Source organism: Puma concolor, chromosome C2 (genome assembly GCF_028749965.1).
Source record: "Puma concolor isolate L17-30 chromosome C2, mPumCon1.1.hap2, whole genome shotgun sequence".
In the NCBI taxonomy this organism is placed as follows: Eukaryota; Metazoa; Chordata; class Mammalia; order Carnivora; family Felidae; genus Puma; species Puma concolor.
In genome coordinates this window covers 81,367,855-81,390,996 of record NC_141675.1, presented here as the reverse complement: position 1 = coordinate 81,390,996, position 23,142 = coordinate 81,367,855, and the positions used below count along the sequence as shown (strand labels likewise).

The 23,142-nt window shown below is 38.7% G+C and overlaps 1 protein-coding gene across 10 annotated transcripts in view; it reads right to left on the bottom strand.

The window, feature by feature from the left end:
• TP63 (tumor protein p63) overlaps positions 1–23,142 on the bottom strand; it is a 231,378-nt gene that overhangs the window by 21,205 nt on the left and 187,031 nt on the right. For 8 of the 10 annotated variants that reach the window (XM_086674985.1, XM_025913225.2, XM_086674988.1 and 5 more), the window contains 6 exons: positions 11,880–12,066; positions 9,257–9,372; positions 8,365–8,474; positions 7,561–7,697; positions 5,410–5,492; positions 2,979–3,115 (listed from right to left, as the gene is read on the bottom strand). In XM_086674985.1, coding sequence (XP_086531111.1) covers positions 2,979–3,115; positions 5,410–5,492; positions 7,561–7,697; positions 8,365–8,474; positions 9,257–9,372; positions 11,880–12,066 — 770 coding nt within the window. The remainder of the gene's footprint in view (positions 1–2,978; positions 3,116–5,409; positions 5,493–7,560; positions 7,698–8,364; positions 8,475–9,256; positions 9,373–11,879; positions 12,067–23,142) is intronic. The other 2 variants (XM_086674991.1, XM_025913223.2) reach the window with 1 other exon arrangement.

The window sequence follows — 23,142 nt, the reverse complement described above, 5'->3', positions numbered from 1 at the left end:
AAAACATGCAAGGACGCTTTTAAATGGACACCCCAGGGAAGGGGGAGGCTACTATTTCCTCACTATTTATCTATGGCTACACATGCAAAAAAGGGATGATATGTTTCTAATGTCTTCGGGGCTTTTAAAAATAACACAAGTTTAATATGCAGTTTCTCTCTGATGAAATAGATTGCTTTATGAAATCCAAATTATAAAATAATTTCCCTTCAGAGCAATGCCACCCAGTCAGACGACAAGCGCTGGATAACTCCTCACGTGGGAGCACAGGGTTATGTATTCTCATGTACACCATGTAAATGAACACAAATTGCCTATGCCCCCAGCTGACTAAGGTAGAGCTTCCTGGTTTATCAAATCTCCAAAATTATGGCACTAAACTATTCCTTCTATGGTATGATCTAGAGAAGTTGTTTAAAGTTGTCCTATTAACTTATACAATGCTCAGAATAAATTTCCAGAGCTTTCTTAGGATTCAAAAGGTAGTCTGATTAGGAATTCACCACTAAATTGTAAACTATGGAAAGGTAGGAACTTTTCCCTCTGTCCTTAATGCTTTCCCATAACAGATCTTCAATAAAAGTTTGTTAGGTGAATCAACTCAACTACTCTAGACTTAGCTGATGATAAGGTCACAACACTAACCATATTTTGTGTCCAGATGGGCATCCCTAACTTTCTCAGACAAAAGAGATCTCTGTTAAAGGCTGTCGTTTTGGTAGATGCCAAAATACCACTTTAAAAATCACTGGAGGCTTTCCTAAAACGTTTTCATACCTCTCTACTTTAGGATACATGTATTAGCTTCCAAATATTTCTAGCAAAAAATCTGAGCTTTGAGAGGCATGAAGGATGATCCCACTCATTTATCTAGAACAAGAACTGGCAAACTACAGTGGATGTAGTTTGGGCCATAGGCTAAGAATGGTTTTTACATTTTTAAAAGGTGTGAAAATTCAGAAGAAGAAGAATTAGATCATGATATGAAAATTATATGAAATTCAAGCTTTAGTGTCCATAAAAATTAGTGGCCACTCTCATTCATTTATACAATGTTTATGATTGCTTTTGTGCTACACAGACAGAACTGGGCAGCTGGCTGCAAGAGACCATATGGACTAGAAAGCTGAAGATGTTTACTATTGGTGTTTTGCAGGAAAAACAAGTTTGCCAACCTCTTTGCTAGATGGTCAGGCTTTTATAAACCACATAGTTTAATAAGTATCAATGTGGCCTGACAGTACTTTTTCTGTTAAGGGGGGGGGGGGGGGGGCGGGGAGAGGCAGGAAGGACTATCACAGAGTAACTAGCTCAGCATGATATGCTACTATGTAATCTTTCTGAGTTCATTTTGGCTGAGCCAAACATTTCCAGAGTGTACTGGAGGCATTTTCCGAGTGTTTTTTTAATACCAGGGCATGCATATTTGGGAAAAGGTACGTATCCTCTCTCGGTCTGTAAGTGATGTTACGGGTCTGTTTCTTTGATCCTTGCTGTATGATTTGACAAGAACTAAATCGGTTTTAAACTTGAATATATTAACATACATTTTCTTCTGATATCCTAAAGAATATGTAGGATTGGCAATGGGAATTCTGTTTGCCACCCTGATTTCTCATTCTCCTTTGGGATATTCTGTGTCCCCAAGAAAACTCCTGATTAAACTTCCCACTCAGCCTTACTATAAAACTTTATAATTATGATTTGCAAAACTTCATGCTCAAAGTAAATGGTGGGATCCCTTCCAGGCAAAAAAAGGTCTTCAATGCTCAACAAGCCTGAAGTCCTTTAAGGGAGAGCACAGTTCTTTTCCACCCCTCTGCTGCTCACCCCATATGCCACAGGCAGGGGTGCTCAGAGGTTGCCTCCTGACTATCCCAGATGCAGCCCAACTCCTCAGCTGCATTTATGTTGATTAAAAAAAAAAAGAATGAGAGACCTCTTTCTTTCACTTTCCGTAGTTCTGTATAGTTGCTAATAATATATCAGAAATTAATCATTATTTATTGTTCATTTGCTGTAAAAGACAAAATTTGCCTTAGGCAAGATGGTTTTGGCTTCATTTCTTTTTGTCTGGAGAGTAGAGTCAAATGTTTGAATTACTTAGACATTTTACATTATCTACAGAGACTCTGGCAATATTTTCAGTATAGACACAATATCTTACTGAAAGTAACAAGTGATTATTCTTAACCACAGATCAACAGAGTCTTGACTTGGTAACTTTCCTTTCTCCCATAAGAGCTATGCTATTCTGATTAGTCACAAAACAATAGCATTAAAGATCCAAGAGTCAAGGTAAAAATCAACATATAAATAGGTTGCATGCTGATTCTAATGTGGTTGCAAACTCTGGCCCAATGTATGTAAAAATGTATTGTTGGAAGACAACCTAGAACAGAGATGCTGAAACCTGGCAATAAGACTCCACTTTGCCCTGTTGCATCCGGGCAGTTTCCCAATGAGCACACACCGGGTCTCAGAATCCTCAACACAGTGCTCAGATAAGTCACTTAGAGGAAAACCTAGGCGTTAACCCCAGTCTACGATGGTTTTCCCAAAAGTGGGTTGTTTGCATCCCCAGAAAGGTACAGGACAATCCACTGGGATAAGGGAAGATGACGTGTTTTAAAATATACACATTGTTACTAGAATAGCCTGTATACCCAAAATTCTTCTATTGATAGAGGTGTATGGTTGAGGCGTGGAGAGAACAAACTCTCTCTGTAGGAGTCTCTGTAATTCACTTGAAATGGTTTAGCTTCATTTCAGAAGCCGGGTGGAACTTCTAAAGGTATGGAAAGAAACTTAGAAGGTGGTCGAAACTAAAGAGGGGGCCCCGTACCAGCTCATGTGAACCTCTCATGTTCTGCTGCCTCACGGCCTCTTCTACGCCATCCACCCATTGCCCTGCTTCTACCCCAAACAAACAGCCACTGTTACTCACACCTCCTAAAATGACACATCAACACACTCACTGTTTCTGAAGTAAATGTTGGTGCTGTTGCTGCTGTTGTTGCCTGTATGTCTCGATTGTGTGCTGAGGAAGGTACTGCATGAGTTCCAGGGACTCTTTGATCTTCAACAGCATTTCATAGGTCTCACGGCCCCTCACCTACATGAAGGACACAGGAAGGAGAAGGAAGCATGAAGAACTCTAGAACAATTAGCAGTATAGTCAATCGTCTTTGTGCATTCTGCAATAACGAATCTGCCTGCTCGCTAATGTTCACTGGTGACGTGAACATCGGTACTGGGGGTGCCCTGTGGTCATTCGTGGACGTGCGCAGAGCAGCACATTTTGGTTGCTCAGGAGAACAAGGGTGTGCTCCGCCATCTTGTTTCACGGTTCCTGCTGCAAACAAGTATCCTTTCCATGGTTTCTTTACTGCCACATTTTGCACATTTTTGTGGTTTTTGATGGTGAACCTGTTCTCTAAAGTGGTCCCCAAGGGTAGTGCTGAAGTGCTGTCTAATACTTCAGGTGCCAGAAGGCTGTAGTGGGCCTTAAGGAGAAAATGTGTTAGATCAGCTTCATGTAGGCCCAAGTTATAGTGCTGTTGGTCATGAGCTAAGTGTTAAAATGAATCAATAGTATATATTAAATAAGGTGTCTTTACTGATGGGCTGCTGAAAATGTCGTGCCCAGAGGCTCACGGGAACTTAATCCTATATTTCCCCATGAGCAATGATTCAGTATTTAAGATAGCATTTGCAGGGATTTTAGAAGACAAAACTACCCAAAATAATGGGAATGAGCTGTAATTAAATATCCCTGGAAGGGCATTCAGCTGAGGCAAAATAGGCTTCTTCTCTCTTTAAAAGAGTCTCCGAAAAGGGTTTAAAAGTATGAGCAGGACCAGGACTGGAGCAAGGCAAGCAGGGCCCGTGAGCACTTGCAGGGCCCTAAGAGTGAGTGCTTATTTAAATTCTGCACCCTAGGCATTTTACTTGCCTCACCCCAGTCCCCTCCCTGAGGATGAGAGGCAGGGTTTGTCAGAAGTCAGAAATGGAAAGGTTTCCTCTCCCTTAACTCTTACTTGCCCCAGCTCTGTGATCACCTCTGCGAAGCTCCCCACTGACCTGTCTTTTCGTGAGTCTTCTGTCCTTTCTAGGTGCTGCTACTGCATCATGCCTGATGCTCCAGAGGCAATTATTTCATTATATCCTGTCTCCTCGCTAGAAGGCAAGCTCTTTGAAGAGTTGTATTCTACTGATCTGCAAATGCTAAAGGCCTAGCATATTTGCCACCCCAACAGACACCAACTAAACTCATGTGAAATTAAAAGCTCCCCCCCCCCTTTTTTTTAATTCACACAATCCACTGTGGCTAATTCTTTACTGCACGTTCAAGATGTAACTGATTACACAGGACCTCCTTCCTTAGCACAAACTGAAATTTCATTAAAAACAGCTTCTCAAGTGGTTCCTATCTCAGCAACTGGAAACATATTAGGTCTTTTGGAATACGTGGGATATCAGGAAAATGTTTAACTTAAAGTTCACAAGTCAGTTTCCATATGTAGCCTGAGAAAAAAGACACCGAGAATCTTGGCTAACTCACTGCCTGATTGTTTTACTAGCAAGCAGTCTATTGCCCTGAAGGTCAGGGCCCAAAGAAGGTAGGGAAGCAGGTATGGCACACCCAAACCTGTTGGTTTGCTTTAGCTTCCATACAGGGCGGCAGCTCCCAGTCAGATCTCCTGGCCTTCCTTGCCTGGATCTCAGGTCAGTCAAGATGGCATCAAGGGTTATACTCGTTACCAAGACTTGACTGCCACTCTAGATGACCAAACCTAAGGTCATAAGAATCCAACAAACTTCAACCATAGTCTAAGACAGGGAGCCTCAGCGACCGTAAGAAGACTCATGTTCCTTGTAGGAATGAACAGTGCTGTTACACAGCAACTGGGCTGAGTCTCCTAGATATTCACACGTTAACTGAGGACTCTGTCTTGCTTGGCCTTCTTTATAGCACTTCCTAAAAGAAGTCACAGTCGAGTCTGGAATTGTTGTACTGTCAGATCTGTGAACTCTGTCTGGCAAAATTTCAGTCTTGGTGACGATATGGCATGACCATGCTGTCTAGGGGAATCTTATGATTCTTAAACAAAGAATCTTACGATTCTTAAACAAATTAATAATAAATATTTGGGTAAGAAAAATTATATTAGGACAGTAACTTTGGCTGGATGGGTAGCGGGAGAGGAGCCTGCACTACTGACGTATTTCAACATTGGGGAAGAAAGGGATCATTTCCTGATTTTTCAAACAATAGCTTCTCCCTGTTTTATCTCCCTCATCACCACCACCCCTTTCTCATTGTCACAGATAATAAGATGACACAGAGGAAGAGCTCATTCAGAGAAGGTAAAATGAAGTAAACGTGAATACTCAAAGGAGACTCACTGGTAAATATAACAGCTCATCATCTGGGGATCTCCGTTTTTTGATGGATGTCATCTGGATGCCGTGTGTGTTCTGACGAAAAGCTAGTGGAGGGAAAATGCAAGTTTCATCCTGGGAACATTTCTGAAGCACTAATACATTCATTAAACAGACAGTAGCCTCCGCAAGACCTGTGAGATTTGAGTTGCCAGTCCTAAACCTCCATTTACTTGGTGATAATCGCGTTTGCATTAAGGGCACACCTAACAATCATGAGGTGGGGGAGGGGAGTGAGCAGAAGGAAGACTTAGGGGAGCTGGCTTAAGTCATGTGCAGGAATCCCTGTGTCTTGCTGGCCTGCGACTGCGAACAGCTGTTAAGGAAAGGAAAGATAAATTGGTTTGGTGTTTCATGTTTCAGATCATTTGTCTTCCAAGGAGGGAAATGTGTGCTGTGGAAGTTGTCTTGGCCATGCATTCAGCTTGTGTGTTCAGCCCGCTCGTGGTAGTGCATACATCACGGAACTTCAGACATGCAGTCTCATTTCCAGGGCTGTTTTCCCTTTGGGAAAGTGAGTGAATGCAGCTCATAAATCCCTAAGGTTTCCAAAATTAGCAACTACACCATATATCCAGGATATAGAGCTGATCCTTTTACCGAAGCTAAGATAATCTATTCTTACTAAAAGTCATTAATTTGTAGGTAACTGAGGTGCTCAGGGAGCATATAGAAGCTATACCACCAGACAGACTCAAGAGCAAAATTAGGGTGGGGATATAACTTTCTTCATATGTGTATGTATACAAAGTAAAGGCATGTATATGTGTGTGTGTGTGTATGTATATATATACATATATATACATATATATATGTATACATATATCTGTGTGTGTGTGTGTGTGTATACACACACACACACACACATATATATATATATATATATATATATATATATATATATATATATATATACTTTTTTGAGGAATAATTAGGGAGAGGAGTCTAACAAGAAGGGCAAATAATACTATAAAAAGTATATATGTAAGATATATGTCAAGCATACATATATACTTTTTTGAGAAATAATCAGGGAGAGAAGGAGCCTAACAAAAGGGCAAATAATGCCATATATATGGCATTATAATACCATTATAATAAAAGTATAATAAATACTTTTTTGAGAAATAATCAGGGAAAGAAGGACCCTAACAGGAAGGAAAATCATACTGAACAGTTACAAGTTGATGATGAGTAGCTGTTATAACACAATACAATTTATATATCTTCAGAATACTAATCCAAATAAGATTAAAATGTTTTTTTCATGATATAAGTCATAGGGTGGTGCATTTTAAAATACTTGCTGTAGTGATAACAGGCTGACATGGGGCACCTCCTAGAATCAACTTTGCAATCAGATGGGCATGCGGATCAGTGGTTTTCACACTTTGTTCCCTGGAGGTCTGGGCCCCTCTGGGGCTGTACCGCATGGGCAAGGGATGGTTGTGAGCAGAGCATGGAGCCACAGACGATCCCCTACTCCCGTCCCCTTCAAATAGAGTCACTCTGCTTTAATCTATATGCATTTTAGGTTTTTTGAAATATTTCATTAAAGCAAAAAAAAAAGCTTTTAATGCTTAACAAAAGAAGTTTGAAAACAGCAGACCTAAATTGTTAGCCTTACTGTAAATGAGGTAACTGAGGCCCCAAGGCCCCAAGAACTGTCAAAATTCAATGCAACCCAGATCTTCAGAGTCCCCAGACTGTGCTTTGTGAAATATATTCTTAAATCCCACTATTCCCAGGAGTTCATTAGGTAGGTAGATGCTATTTTCAGCCCTGATGCTCAATTACAGAGAAGTCAACTGACATCAGTAGCTGACACCCAGAGTTTCTGATTCAAGAAGGCTGGGAACTAAGAATTTGCATTTCTACTCAGTTTCAAGATAATGCTGATGTTACTGGTCTGGGAGTCACAGTTTTAGGACCGCTGGACTAAGAAATCCTCACAATGAGGATTTGCTTTTGTAAAGCTGTGGTGCACAGCTGGCGTCCATTTCAGCACCTCCATTAATGGGACAGCAGTTTGCACTGGCTGTGGGGCCTCAAGTCAAGTATGGAGTATCTGGAGAAAATTTAGCCCTACCCCATTTGGCTACTACAGCTACTTACGGCGCTTCGTACCGTCACCGTTCTTTGCGCTGTCCGAGACTTGCTGCTTCCTGATGCTGTCTTCATCCGCCTTCCTGTCTCTCCCTGGGCAAGCACAGATCCTGGCCTCAAAGCAGCGTCGGCCCAGGACTTGCCCACTAGGAATCAGAGAAGAGGGAGAGAAAGGGCGAAATTGAAAAGACCCTTAAAAGCCCTGGAATTCTCTCATTTCCATTTCTGATGCTGGCCATCACCCACCCACCATGACCACCAGTTCACTCATCGCTGCTCCGAGAATGGACCCAGAAGCGCTTGGCAGAACACAAAAATGCTTGCATGCCACAAACAACATTAGTAAATATGATTCCATTTGTTCCGCAAGAACCCCCAAGCCATTAACTGAACAGTTGGATTTAACTACAGATTTTGAAGGACAGTTGAGTTGAGCTTATGGATGTCTCTGGATAAAACCCCCTTAGGCAGCCCAGACTTACTCAAAGAGGTTGTTAACTGCCTTGGGAGCCACATGAAAACAAACACTGTCTAATCAGAAACTACTGTAGTCAAATGTCAAGAATTCAGGTATAAAGTGACTTGCATGCCTTCCTGGTTCTTTTCTCCCCTCTACTTTAACGCACCCTGTTCTGTCTCCACCTTCTTAGATCTTTTATGTCAGTGTTTGCAGCCAGGATTTAAAGCACAAAGGACAAAATCAAGGTTAGCTCTTTGCTATACATGGGAAGTTAATGACAGAGCAAACACAATTTCACTTTGCCCTCTGCTCACGGTGTTTTACAGAATGACAATTCCGCATATGCCACTTACTCTCTGGTTTCCAGAGTAACAATGATTAAAATTGGACGGCGGTTCATCCCTCCAACACAACTGCTGTTACACATGAAATTGTACAGGACTGTCGTGAATTCAGTGCCAACCTGAACACAGGAGGAAAAAGAATCTGGGTTAACACTGATTTGAACTGATGTTTGTTCTTTCTTCCATCACAGTTCTTCTATGTAACCAACTCACTTCTCATGAGGTGATATGCTTTCCTTTAGGGAGACAAACTCTAAAACCCATTGTAGATTCCTCTTTGCCTTGCCTCTTGGGAAACTTAAAGCTAATGTTTGCAACATTGGACACTACATTAGGTGAAATGGGCTTTTAAAATATTAATTTTTGATCCTATTCATTTGTAAGCTAATCCCTATCACCCTATTCAAATGGGGGGGGGGGGAGATGAAAAAATTACCCATAACAACAGCAACACCCCAGGGATATTTCCCCTATGTGAATAAAACAGTGCAACACAGATTTAAATGTAGACTTCCATAAATAACACTGTGGAGCTGAAAAGGCCCTCAGGATTAAAAATCACCTAGTCCTAAGTGGTCATTTATGGGTGAGTCAACTCAAGTTTAGAGAGGGAAAGTCATAGGCTAAAGGTCCACACAGAAAGCCAGCAAACCAAAAGACTCTGGTTTCACTGCTCCAGTGTTCTTCCCACAGAACCAGTCTGGGAACAGGGGCACAGAGCAATGTTACCAAGTTAACTTAGTGCAAATTAAAAGAGTTCTTAAGGAGACAGACAGTCTATAACAAAGCGGAAGAGGGGAAGTACAAAAACTTTTGTATTTGATGACAAAGACTAAGGCAGAAATAGATGCTCAAAACACACTAATGTTCTCCTAAGTCAGCCCAGCGCTTATCTTTTTACCTGGGGTGGTTCATAAGGTACCAACACACTCTGTCTTCCTGTGATGGGGTCTTCTACATACTGGGCATGGCTGTTCCCTTCTACTCGAATCAAATGACTAGGAGGAGCAATCTGTCCTGCAGAACAGAGAAAGACAAAATAGTTAGTTCTTTGCCTTCAAAATTTAAAACAATGAAGCTGCATGGACAAAATATTGGTGGCTAAAGAAATAGTTTGTTTAATACAGAAAATACATATCCTTGGAAAAAGGAACAGATCTCATTGCCAGATATCTAATAAATGAAGGTGTACCTTTGTAGCAATAGAGATGGCTGGAATGCTCATCTATATTTAAGTAATAGTTCTTTGTTTCTGGTGCTTAAGGTAAATAATTCAAGCTTTCACAGTACTCCATGACTATGTCTCTGCCCTGATCCATAGAGGGGATTCTGTTAACTTCCATGGGAAATGGAAGGAAAAGGATTAATTTAAAAATACAACTCAGCTTGAGAGAAGATGCTTCCCTCAAATTGACTAGCAAAAACATTCAATAAGGATAAGCATTTCACTGCCTATTCTTTTCTCTGCTACAAAGTATCCATATTTACACCTGCTTTTTTTTTTAAGATCTACACCCATTGTCGGACTTGAACTCATGATCCTGAGACCAACAGTTGCATACTCTACTGATTGAGCCAGCCAGGTACCTGGTTTTACACTTGCTTTGGTCATAAAGATAAATTCATTGGCTTTGTGGTGCTGAAAGAGCTCCAGGTAGGAGAATAAGAAAAAGGAAGTATGCTTTTAAAAGAGTATAGGCCAGGGGTGTTTAGGTGGCTCAGTCAGTTAAGCAGCCGTGTTTTGATTTTGGCTCAAGTCATAATCTTACAGTTTGTCAGATCATGCCCTGCATCAGGCTCTTTGCTGACAGTGTGGAGCCTGCTTGGGATTCTCTCTCTCCCTCTCTCTCTGCTCCTCCCCCATTCATGTTCGTTCTCTCCACACCCCCAATCCCTCTTAAAAGAAGTAAATAAAACTTTTAAAAAACTCAAATAAAAATGAGCATAGGCCAGATTTCACAAAATTGGGATACCTGACAGAGCTCCAAAGGAAAGAAGCTGATCTGAGAATTGGGAGCCATAAGGGTGTTGTTAACATTTGGATACATATTACCATTCTATACAATTTTATACTCAATAAAAGTCAAACATTAAGTGTGAAAATGCTCTCTGAAGAATCACCTATTTGGCAAAAACTAAAAATAGCTATCATGTCAAACAATGAGAAAGCGAAAGAAAACAAAATATAGTTGTATCATCTTGATGGATCAAGGACAGTTATAGAAACCTATAATGGAGTCTACATATAAGGAATACTCTTTAAGGCATACTGTTAAGTGAAAAACAAGATAAAGAGGTATTGAGGGGAGCCTGGGTGGCTCAGTCTGTTAAGCCTCTGACTCTTGATTATGGCTCAGGTCATGATCTTATGGTTTGTGAGATCTAACCCTGCTTGGGATTCTCTCTCTCTTTCTCTATCTCTCTCTCTGCCTCTCCCCCACTGGCATACATGCACATGCTCTCTCTCTCTCTCAAAATAAATACTCCTTTTTTTAAAAGAAAGGTATTGAAAATGAGGCCATGTAGACAAGGACTAGAAGTTAATTTGTAAAAAGTAGTTGTGTTAAGGTGGGAGGGTTTTAACTTTCTCTTTTGAAATTTCTACCCACTCTTTTTCTTCCTCCATTAATTTTTCTTCACTATCTATTCCTACATCCATACTAGCTACCTACCAATATTTCTATTTTTAACATATTTTCTATCTAAAGTATCCTAACTTGCAAGCCTCTGCACCCAGATCACTCTTTGGTGAATATTTATGTGTTCTCTTGTCCTTCCTTTCCACTTTCCTCTGCTCCTTACCTAGCCTCCTTTCATAGAACCTTAGAATATTCAATGTAAGAGAACCCATGGAAATAGTGACCTCCTTTGTAAAGCCCTTGTTGGATATGAGGCTCAGAACTTGGGGCCTGACATTTCTATGGACACAAAGGTTAAAGGAGACCCCAAGATACCTGTTCCCTGATCCATAGTCCTTTACTTTGCTGTCCCCCTTCCCAGCTTATGTTCTAGATCTTCTATTTACTCCTTTTATCCATTATTCATCTTCATTCCTTTTTCATCTCTCCCACTTTCCTCTTCTGTTTTTTCATGTTTCTCACCTTTGATGCTTCCTCCACTTACCCTTCCTGCTCAGAATTGATATAATCTTAATAATCACTCTAGGAAAGGCACTAAAGCTGAGGGTTGCCATTGCCTGGGCTGGACAAATCGGAAGTCAGGTTGTCCCTTCTACATCCTCTCATTCAAAAAAAGGATAAAAGAGACAAAGGAGGGAAGCAGTAGGGACTGGAGAGGCAAGTCCAGGTCATCTAGTAATCACCAATATGAAATTAAACTGTCCAATCATTATGGAAGCCACAAGTTTATCATTTTTCTCAAACAGCCCATTAGACATAAAGGTAGGCTGACCTGCCATCGGATTGCACAGATTGGAACCCAGTCGATGGGTTCCAAAGAAAAATCTCCACAGGATCTCTATATTCAAAGAGCTTAGCTAAACAGCCACCAATCCTAATTCTTACCCTCATTGAATTCACGGCTCAGTTCATGGTTGGGGCACCGTTTCACCACCTCGGTGACATGTTCAGCCTTCTTGTAGACAGGCATGGCACGGATGACAGCGCCCTGTGGTGGTGGGGTCATCACCTTGATCTGGATGGGACATGTCTTTGCAATTTGGCAGTAGAGTTTCTTCAGTTCAGTGGAATACTGCTTAGAGATGGGCCGATGGTGGCAGGAAGGAAAGAACCAACAGGAGATACCATTACTTTCCAAATCAGAATAAGGACAACATGTTCACTTTGTACAGATGTATGTTCACAGTTGGCTACTACATACACGACAGCGAGCAATCTTATTAGAAGAAGTTATATTCATCAATCAAATTAATCATTTTTCCTACTTTAAATACAATCCCATGGCAAAAGAAGAGTTTGCATTTATCAAAACATATTTATGCCATTATTTCCTGTTATCTTTAGGATAAAGAAATTGAGTCTCAGAGGGGTTTAAATAATTAATACCACAAACACCTTTAGGGAGTTCCAGAAACTAAATGGAAAAAACAGTGTTTTCATGTACTGAGTAATATTTCAGAGATTGTAATTTACCCTGCCCTTACAAGACTCTAGAGAGACTCAGAGGAAATAGGATTTATGGAAAAATTAAGATGGAATGGAATATCTGGCAGAGAGTAAAGAGATCTTACCCAAGGTCAACCAACTAGAAAATTACAAAGCAAAAGTTCTCCCAAACTACTGTACTTATGTTCTCCTGTCATAGCCTGAGACCATGAGAAAGCTGACAGGGGCCATTTGGTTCTATACTCTCATGAAAAAGGACAGGCCTGTTGTAATGCCACAAATCATGGTGGCAAAAGCCATCAAGATACAGAACTCTTCACTCATAAGTGACTGTAATGCTTCCTGCCCATAATTCCTTCTGCAGGGAAAGGAAATTCAGTAGTTGGTTGGTTGGCTGGCTGGTTGTAGAACTGGCAAAATAGGGAAAAAGCATGAGACTTAGAACCAAATAGAAGAAAAAAAGCCCTATCCTGTGCTTCTTCCTCTCCCCGTCTCTGAACCAATGTAGAAAGTCTCCATTCCAATCCCTACATTCTATTAAATCTTAGTGTCCCGATCCTCTGTGTCAATTCCCCATCATGGTATTTCCTTCTCATTCTGCTGCTAACGTGAAACCACCCAGGCACCAGAATTGCCAGCCAAGAGTGGGGCACCTAGTAACACCCAAACAAAGGTAAACACACACACACACACACACACACACACACACACACACACACTCAGTTTGCAATGACATTCTTCCAGGGGAAAGACACTGGGGACCAGGAGCCAGAATGGCAAAAAGATTTATTACTAATATGTTTCAACCCAACTCTGACAAAAGGCAAATGTCCTACTAAAACGTACATTTAAAATAACCATTTTATCTCTTTCCTTTTGAAATATTTTATTTAAAGAATCCTTCTTTTCATCCCAAGCCTTTTAGTATATGAAATTTTCAGTTAAAAATTTCCTAATGCTAGAAATGTGTTGCATAATCAGCTCTCCATGCCCACAGGTCAAGGATTAAACACAGCAAAAGGGTTTTATATAGCCTGAAGAAATAGGGAGCATGCCAAAAATTGACCACAAAAATAAAATTCTACTTGGGACACACTGAATGGAATCTAGAAGAATATTTTTGTGCTAGTGTTTTTTAACCAATGACTTTACAAAACAAAGGCACTGCCTTGGGATGTGTTAAGAACTCACTTTTACTGAGAACTCTCAGAAAAGAAGCATAGCTGTTTGTGTGTTTTAGTTAGGAGATATATAATCTAACCATGGGTTTCATAAGGTTCACCTTAGGAAAAATGACTGAAAAATAAGTTTGTCACCTGAAGGCATATAAGATACCTACCCAAGTATGTAAAGACTGCAGAAAAAGAAGGATAAGTGTTCAGAATACGACAGTTAAAAAACATATACCATTTCAATAACTGATATACTAAAATGTGAAAGTACTAAAAACAAATGTAGGCATCATCAGGTATTAATCCTCGCTCGTTCTCAGGGATGGGGGAAGGGAATCTAATTTCTGAGTCTGAATAACCATAAATAATCATAGCTTTACCATTTCCTGAGTTCTGTTGTCAGAAATGCAATCCTCACACAACCCTATGAGGAAGGTATTACAGGTATACAATCTCTTATCTGAAACCCTTGGGGTCAGATGTTTTAGAGTCCAGAACCGTTTTGATTTTAGAAAGGGAGTAGAGTTCCTATAGCATATATTATAAACACCTCCAGCAGCATTTAGGTCAGCGCCCCATAATCAAACCTTAGCATTACTTCGGAATTCATGAACATTCATACCAACTGGGAAATAAGCATAAGGCCTCAGAGTTCAGGCTAGATTTCACCACCAAATGAATCTGCCACAAACTCCACGAAACTAAAACCGAACCAAACCAACTTTGGGTTTTGGGAGCTCTTGGGATTTCAGAATCGCAGATAACAGATAATGAAACAGCATTATTACCCCCATTTTATAGATAAGAAAATTGAGGCATGGAGAGGACTAGCCTGAGGTCACCAAGGAGAGCTGGTTAGCAACCAGTGTAGAAGAGTCCTAGTCCCGGCCTTTTAACAACGGTTCCTTGTCTCTATTTCTCTTGGCTCAGCAGTGCTAATTCGTGTACTTTTACATTTTTCTATTTCCCAACAGCATGACTATTTTCTGAACCAACTTAAAAGGCATACAATCTTCTCTAACATTAAAATGGGCTCAACAGCGGTTGACTCACCATCAACCATTCCTCTTTATTTCTCAGTGCAATAATGTTTGCTCACTGAACTGCAGAGAGAGGGAGCAAGCGATAGAGCTGGAAAAGTCCTGGATGAGGAGGAGGTCGTCCTTGGAGGCTATACTACCAGCTAGCTGGTAGCTGTGTGTTAGCACTCTTGTTACAGCTCAGGGGAATTCACGTAGGAGGCCCTGATCTTCCACATGGTTTATTAAGGCCCTTTTGTGTTCTGACCCCATCTCTCTCTCCGCCCCTCCCCGTACCCTCCTAATACATTCACCTCCCACGTGTTCTACTCATGCAGACATCTTAATGCCTCAAACACATTACACTCATCACCCACAATTCAATCATGCCACTCGGTCTAGAACAACTCAAGTTCTTCCTCTGTTCTCCACACCAAGCGAGGACAATTTAGTCCTAGCCCTCTGCTAGGACTGCATCTAGTACTATAGACCACATTTTCCAGTTTTAATGATGCAGGTTTCATATTGACTAAATCCAAATCTAAATCTAAATATCAGACCAGGGCCAAGATCCCTTTGATTACTGCTTCTGGTTAAACTACTAGGCCTGCTGTTCAGTAACTAGAGGGGCTGAAGCTGAAGAGGCCTGGCACGCTTGGTTCTTTACAAAGCCAAGCTTCTGCTACTCTGTTTCTTTTACTGGCAAATCCAACCTGTGATGATGTTTAATATTTTTCCAGCACTAAATTCGGGCTCCCTGGCCTATAGTGTATTCATAATTCTTTACACTTGCCCATTTCCCTCATCTTCTACCAAATAGCCCACTGTCACCAATTTCCCAGGCTTCTGCATGACCACAAAAAATGGGAATCTGATCTATGCCAATATTCTAGAATACACTGGTAACTTAAGTTGGCACAGCGTGGAAACTGAAACACATCTGGTTTCTCTTTATGTCTCTCTCTTTCTCCCTGGGACTTCTAAAATTTACCTTTAAACCACTCCCAACACTGACTTGACATTCTTGAATTCTAAGGTCTAATTTCTTATTTTGGGTCTGCATTCTTTGTTGTAATCAGCTTTGAGGTATAACTTACTACAAAATATACCAATTTTAACTATACAAGTTGATGACTTTTGACAAATGCACACAGTTGTGTAACCATCACCGCCAACACCCTATTCATCAAGATTATCTTTTGCCCTTTTGCAGTTAATTCTCTCCCTGATCTGTTCCTAAGCAACCATGTACCCACTTTCTCTCACTGCACTTTGCCAGAATTTTACAGAAATGGAATGATACAGTATATAATCTTAGATGCCTGGCTTCTTTTCACTTAGCATAATGCTCATCCACGTGTTTGCCTGCATCAGCATTTCATATTTAATGAAATTCCATTATTTGTCAATTCATCATTTATTTCCAGTTTGTATTTACTATGAATACAACTCTTACGAACATTCATACACAAATCTTAGTGAGGACACATGTTCTCATTTTTCTGGATAGGGACCTGGAAGTATGATTGTTCAGTACGTGTATGCTTAACTTTATAAGAAACTGCCAAACTGTTTTACAAAGAGACTCTGTCACTTTACATTGCCACCAGCAATGTATGAAGGTGTCACATCCTCATCAGCACTTGTTATTGTCCATGTTAATGCCATTCTAGCAGGTATATATGGTTCTTATTGTGTTTTAAATTAGCATTTCCCCGATGATTACTGATGTTGAGTGTCTTTTCATATACTTCATGTACTTCATTTATATTTTTATATAATAAAAAAATTAAATATAAATATTTTATATAAATAAATTAAAGTATAAAATTGAAAATATAAATAGATTTATATTCATTTTATACTATTTCATATACTTATTTACTATTCTTTTTAAAGTGTTCAAATCTTTCATACTTCTTGAATTTTAACTTTTTTTAAGTTTACTTATTTACTTTGAGAGAGAGAAAGAGTGCAAGTGGGGAAGGGGTAGAGAGAGAAGTAGAAAGAGAATCCCAAGCAGGCTCCATGCTGTGCAGAGCCTGATGTGGGGCTTGATCTCACAAACTGAGATTATGACTTGGCCTGAAATCAAGAGTTGACGCTTAACCAACTTAGCCATCCGGCATCCCTTAAATTTTAATTTTATAATTGGGTTGCTTGTATTCTTAATTTGAGTTGAAAAAGTTCTTCATATATTCCAGATACAAGTCCTTTATCAGATATGTTTTTAAAATATGTTTTCCCCCAGTCTGTAGCTTGTCTTTTTTTTTTTTTAACCAATTTTCTGTGTTTTTCCAAAACAGTTAATTTTGAGGAATCATCAATATTTTGCCTTTAAGGCTCATTTCCTTTCTGTCCTAAGAAATCTTGGCCTAGCTTGATGTTCAGAAGGATTTTGTATGTTTGCGTGTAGAAGATTTATAGTTTTAGCTGTTGCATGTAGTTCTATATCTATGTTCAGTCAATTCTCCTCTTCCTTTTCATCTTCTTTTTATTTTTTTTTTTTTTAAATTTTTTTTTTCAACGTTTTTTATTTTATTTTTGGGACAGAGAGAGACAGAGCATGAACGGGGGAGGGGCAGAGAGAGAGGGAGACACAGAATCGGAAACAGGCTCCAGGCTCCGAGCCATCAGCCCAGAGCCTGACGCGGGGCTCGAACTCACGGACCGCGAGATCGTGACCTGGCTGAAGTCGGACGCTTAACCGACTGCGCCACCCAGGCGCCCCTTCATCTTCTTTTTAACAACTATCTATTTGTTCCAGAAACATTCTGGGACTCTGTTCAATAGCCTTGGCATCTTTTTTGAAAATTAATTGGCCAAATGCATTCACGTTTTTATCTGGACACTGCTCTTTTCTATTGATCTATGTGTCTTCATACATCAGTGCACACTGTTTGGATTACTCCAATTTTATAGGAAGTCTTGAAATCAGGTAAATGGCAACCTCCAATTTTGTTCTTTTTCAAGATTGTTTTGGCTATTTCAGGTCTTCTGAATTTCCATTTAAAATTTACAAGCAAGTTGTCGATTATCACAAAATACCTGGTAAAATTTTGGATGAAATTGTTTCTAATATATAGGTCATCTTGAAAAGAAGTGATATATTCACAATATTGTGTATTTTAATCTATGAATGTGGTATATATATCCAAATAGGAACCTTTAATTTCTCCCAGGAATGTTTCATAATTTTCAGTATGTAAATCTTGCACATATTTTGTTAGACTGCTCCTTTGGTATTTTTTTAATTGTTTACATGCTACTTCAAAATGTTTAATTTCTAATTTTATTTCTTCAGTATATAAAAACATAATTGATCTTTGTATATTGACTGTGTATCCTGTGACCTTGCTAAACTTATTAGTTCTAGTAATTTTTTATAGCTATCTTATGATTTTCTACATAGATGATTATATTAACTGTGACTAAAGACAGTTTTACTCCTTTCCAATATGCATGACTTTTAATTTTTATTCTTGCCCAACTGCAAGAATTGAACTATGGTCCAATTTGTTATTGTTTTATTTTTATTTTTTAAATTGATATCTTAGACCATTGATTTTAGACTTGTTTCCCTAATATAAGCATTTAATTCTGCAAAGGTACATCTAAAGCATCCCTTTGGCTATATCTACAACATTTTGATATATTCTTAATATGGAGGAATATATAAGCATTTCTTTTGGAGGTTGGATTATCCAATATAATTTGACATCCAATTATAATTTCTTTTGGAGTCTTCATATTCAATATAATAAAGGACCATACTTACATTCTTGAGAAAGATAATTCTTCCTCTAAGACTTCTGTTTATTTAGTGGGTTCCGTCTCTGGCTCTAACCTATTTCCCCTTTGCATGATTTTCTTATCATTCCAAATGGATTTTTTTCATTGCTGTTCTATGGTCATTTTTTTCTGTAGCTAGGTTTTTTCAACTATAGGTATCAAAGGAAGAACCCAATTGAGCCTATATCTGAAAAGAGAATCTCCTATATCTAAGAACTTCGTTGGTGATGCATGTCCATTGCATTGAATCTCCAGCAGCTCTTTGGGTAGATATCAAACATTCCAGCCTTTATGTTTAAAGGTATAACCTATCTCTTCCCACAATGCTGTCACTATTAGAAGCAGTTATGAAGGATTAAAGACTTATAAATTTCTCAACTTCTTTTTCCATAAATGTGTCTGGTTTTTTTCATAATTATAACATATGCACACAGAAATTCTGAAAAACAGAAATATATGACATATTTCCCCCACCCAGAGATGCACACCATTACCATTTTAGACTTTTTCCTATTCATATAAACACATACATATACACAAACACTCTCTCACAAACACACACACCCTTATACAAACTGGAACACACCATAAAAAATTTTGGTATCTTGTCTTATTTAACATATCGTGAGTGTGTCTAATTTAAAAATATAATGTGAAAGGGCTGTAATTATAGTATTAAAAAGAGACATACCATGATTTATTTAATCATGCCTTTCTTATAGAATATGAATTATATTATAATTTAAAAATATTAAAAATAATGCTCTTGTGCACATTTTAAAAAATTACATTTATTTATTTATTTTTGAGAGAGTCAGAGACAGTGTGAGTGAGGGAGAGAGGGAGTGAGAGAATCCCAAGCAGGCTCCGCACTATCAGTGCAGAGCCTGATGCGGGGCTTGAACTCAGGAAACCAAGAGTCAGATGCTTAACTGACTGAGCCACCTGGGTGCCCCATGCTGTGCACATTTTAATTCACAAATCCTTTGCAAATAAATTAGTTTCAGTTGGATCCCTTAAAACCAGATAGTTGAGTCAATGCACATGTTAGTATTGTAGGGAAGTCCAAGGTCAATTTGAATTTTCTTCCTTTAAGTAAGCTGCTTATTTTTCCCTAGATCCTTACAGGATTTGTTTCCTTCTTTATTTTTATTTTCTTTTAAGTGAGAATATTTCTAATTTTTTTTTGGAAATTATTTGGGAATTGGTGAGCTCTTTCAACTTACATACTTTAACTCAATATAATTTACTTTTCTTGTTTTACTTATATTTTTGCTTTTTCTACTCATTAATTTTCAGAAACATGCAAGTCTTACTTTGGATCCACATTGTCTATCTTTCATACATTTTATATACTCAAACATGAATTGTTAGCATATTTTCCTTTTGTCTGCATTCAGGGAAAGCTTGTCAAAGTCATGTACATAACATGTGTAGGGTTTTCTAGAGTTAGTTCTGTTCTGCCCTACTACAATTAGTTGTAAGTCTTCTATTGCACTTAAATGTTGTTCTTTATCTTGCTTAATCTCCCTTTTTACCTTATACAGTGATCTTTCCATCACAGCCTGCTGTTCTAGGTATGTTATTTTCTTCACCAATTTATAGTGCTTATGTTTTATTCTTTGTACTGAAGCAATCTTCTAATTTTTTTTCTGGTTTCTAGGATGTTTTTGCTTCCTTTGGTTCATTAAAATGCTGTTCCCTTATATTTAGAGTTCTTTTACTTCTTCCTCCCCCCTCCTCCTCCCTCTCCCCTTCCTTCTCCCCCTTGTTGTTGTTGTTGTTTTGATATAGGTATGTAATCACTTTTATAGTTTTCTGTGAATATAATAAGATATAACTAGGGCTAGTATTTGCATCCCTCATGTCTCTTTGACAATTGAAAATTTGACAAATGTCAATTTTCAATTTGATTCTATAAGCCCTTTAAAAAATAAAAATTGCTACACTGTTATAAATAGCATGAGTGTCCAATTTAGTTGGGCTTTCTCCTGTAATTCATAATATTTTAGTGGAAAGTTAAGATTCTATATAAGAATTTGCTTATCAGCTGCCACTGTAAACTAGGCATGAGATCTATATATTAACATCATTCAATAATTACCAAACAAACGTTTACTAAGCACATACTACCTATGGTCAGATACTCTGTTCTATACAAGGAACATAGAGAAATAAGATTCAAAACCCCATAATGCAGGAACTTATATATCCTTGCTGCGTAGGGCAGTTTTTGAAACATAAACTGAAAGAAAAACTTAGTCTTACCTCAAATTGGTCATGGTTTAGAGGTAGAATGAAACAATCCACTGAGCATAGCAGAGGTATACAGAATGTATTATGGGATTACAGAGGATAGAGCAATAACATATTTGTTAATAAATTTGCTATTTATTTAGTATTATATTCAAGACTGTTTTAGTTCTGGAAATTCAGCAGTTAAAAAAAAAGCAAAGTCCATGCTCTAAAGGTGTCACTGCTCTAGAATAAACAAATAAATACTATGTCAGATGGTAATAGGTGCTATAAAGAAAATAAAGTCAGGGTAAAATTAAAGGATATAGTCAAGAACCAGGAGCTGGGTAGTGTGGTGTGAGGGGGATATTATTTCATCAGGGAAGAATTCTTTGATATATTGATATGTAAAGAAAGATCTGAAGGAAATACACTGGATTGAGCCATGCATACACCTAGGGAAATAATATTTCAATTACTGGAGCTAGCATATGCTAAGGTCCTGAGGAGAGTATGTCTGTCAAGGAGACCAGTAAGCAAAGGCTACAGTGGTAAGGGACAAGATCTGAAGCAGACAGAATATGGGGCCCAGACCACATAAGGCCTTACAGGCCAGGGAAAGACTTCAACTTAGTGTGAGCTAGGAAGTCATTGGAGAGGTCTGAGAAAGTGACATGATATGATTTCCACTTGAATAGTATTTTGGCTGTTATGTGAAAAACAGACTTTATAGATGGAACAGAGAGATCAGTAAAGAAGCTACTGCAAATAATTCAAGTAAAAAATCCCAGTGGCTTAGACCAGCAGTAGAGTTGGTGAGAAGCAGTTGGTTTCTGGATATATTTTAACCAGATTTACTGGCAGATTGGTTGGAGATAAGAGAGAAAGAGAAAAGTAAATGTATTATACTGGAGAAGAAAGATTTCACAGTGTAGTGATATTTAAGTGAGGCCTTAAAAGGCAAGTTATTCACCAACTATATGGTATACCCAAGGATGCCAGAATGGAAGAGCCAAGAGACAGAGAGCAGGCTTTCCACAGAGAGGGAATATCATGGATATAAGCAGAGAGATGTTAACTATGGCTAAACTATAGGTGGGGGGAGACAGGAGGGGGAGAGGCAGGAGGCAGAGGGGCACAACAGAAAGCAATGAGGCTAAGCCAGGAAGGCAGTTGCCAGATTCTGAGGAGCCCTGGATGTCAGAAGAAACAGCTAGACTCTACCAGCAGGCAAAGAAGAGTCACTAAGGAATGCATACCAAGGGACGAATCTATCAGGTCAATGTATTAAGTAAAGCAAAGCCAGTAGGAGTGAGACTGGAATAAAGTAAGAGGAAGGGGACCTGTCAGGAGGTGTTCAGGCAAGAAAGGAGGAGGGCCCAAAATAGGGTGATAGAAATGACTAAACAGGTGGAGAGACGGAGGACATAGGACTCACTAAAACTCAGTCTTCTAGTTTTCATCATGAAAGCACCAAAACAGACTGAGAATTGTTTTTCATTGGAACAAAAGATGCTTGCAAAAATAAGACCAGTTATTTGCTTATTACCTTTTCTAAAAAAAAAAAAAAAAAAAAAAAAAAAAAATGAACGAGAGTTAGTTTAGGGCTCCCAACAGTCAGTAGTAAAATAAGACTTGGCTTAGTCAATGGACTCTTCAACAAATAGAGAAAACAAAAGATAGTTAGCTTTAATTCTGGACCAAGAAAATAAAATAACATGAGGTAACACTGGAATTCATAGGCCAACTTTGTTGTGAAAGAAGTAAGGGCTTAGTTATCCAAGCCAAGAGCATGAGGGAAGGACTCTTACTCAACCCCATCAATTGTAAGCAATAGTCACTGAGCTAGGGGTCAAGAGTCAAGATTTAAAAATTCTGCCTCCTCTACTCATTCCCTGGGTCTTTATGCAATCACTTAACTTCTCACCAACATAAAATTAAAATATATACATATAAACTTCTATAGCTCTTAGGGTGGAGGGGTAAAATCATGGATGGATAGGAGAAGCCTTAGTCAACTGCAAAGACCAACATAAAAGCTGTGAATTATGATTATTACTGAAGACTCATATTTCTAAGATCTTCCACATAAAGTGTTTAATGTAGCGTAAGTAACTTGGGGAGCATTGTGAAAACATTATTTCAACCTGGTGAGGGAGTGGTTGTCAGATAATAAAAATCTGCTTAAGTTTGAATATTAATCATTTACAATGAAATCAGACAATTCTTATTTACCTGGTAGTGATCACTAAGTTCTAGACCATGTCAAGCTACTGGGTTCATTTGTTTAAGAAAATGAATGGATTTGGTTTATCTGCTTCCATACATTTTTATATACACATGTATAGATTCATAAGTAAGTACAATATAATTTTATGTGTCCTTAAAATTTACTTAAGCTACACTGATCAACATTTAATCTCAGCAATCTCTTTTCATTTCTCTTGTTTTCAATATTTATCTGTGTTCTTACATGTGGACATA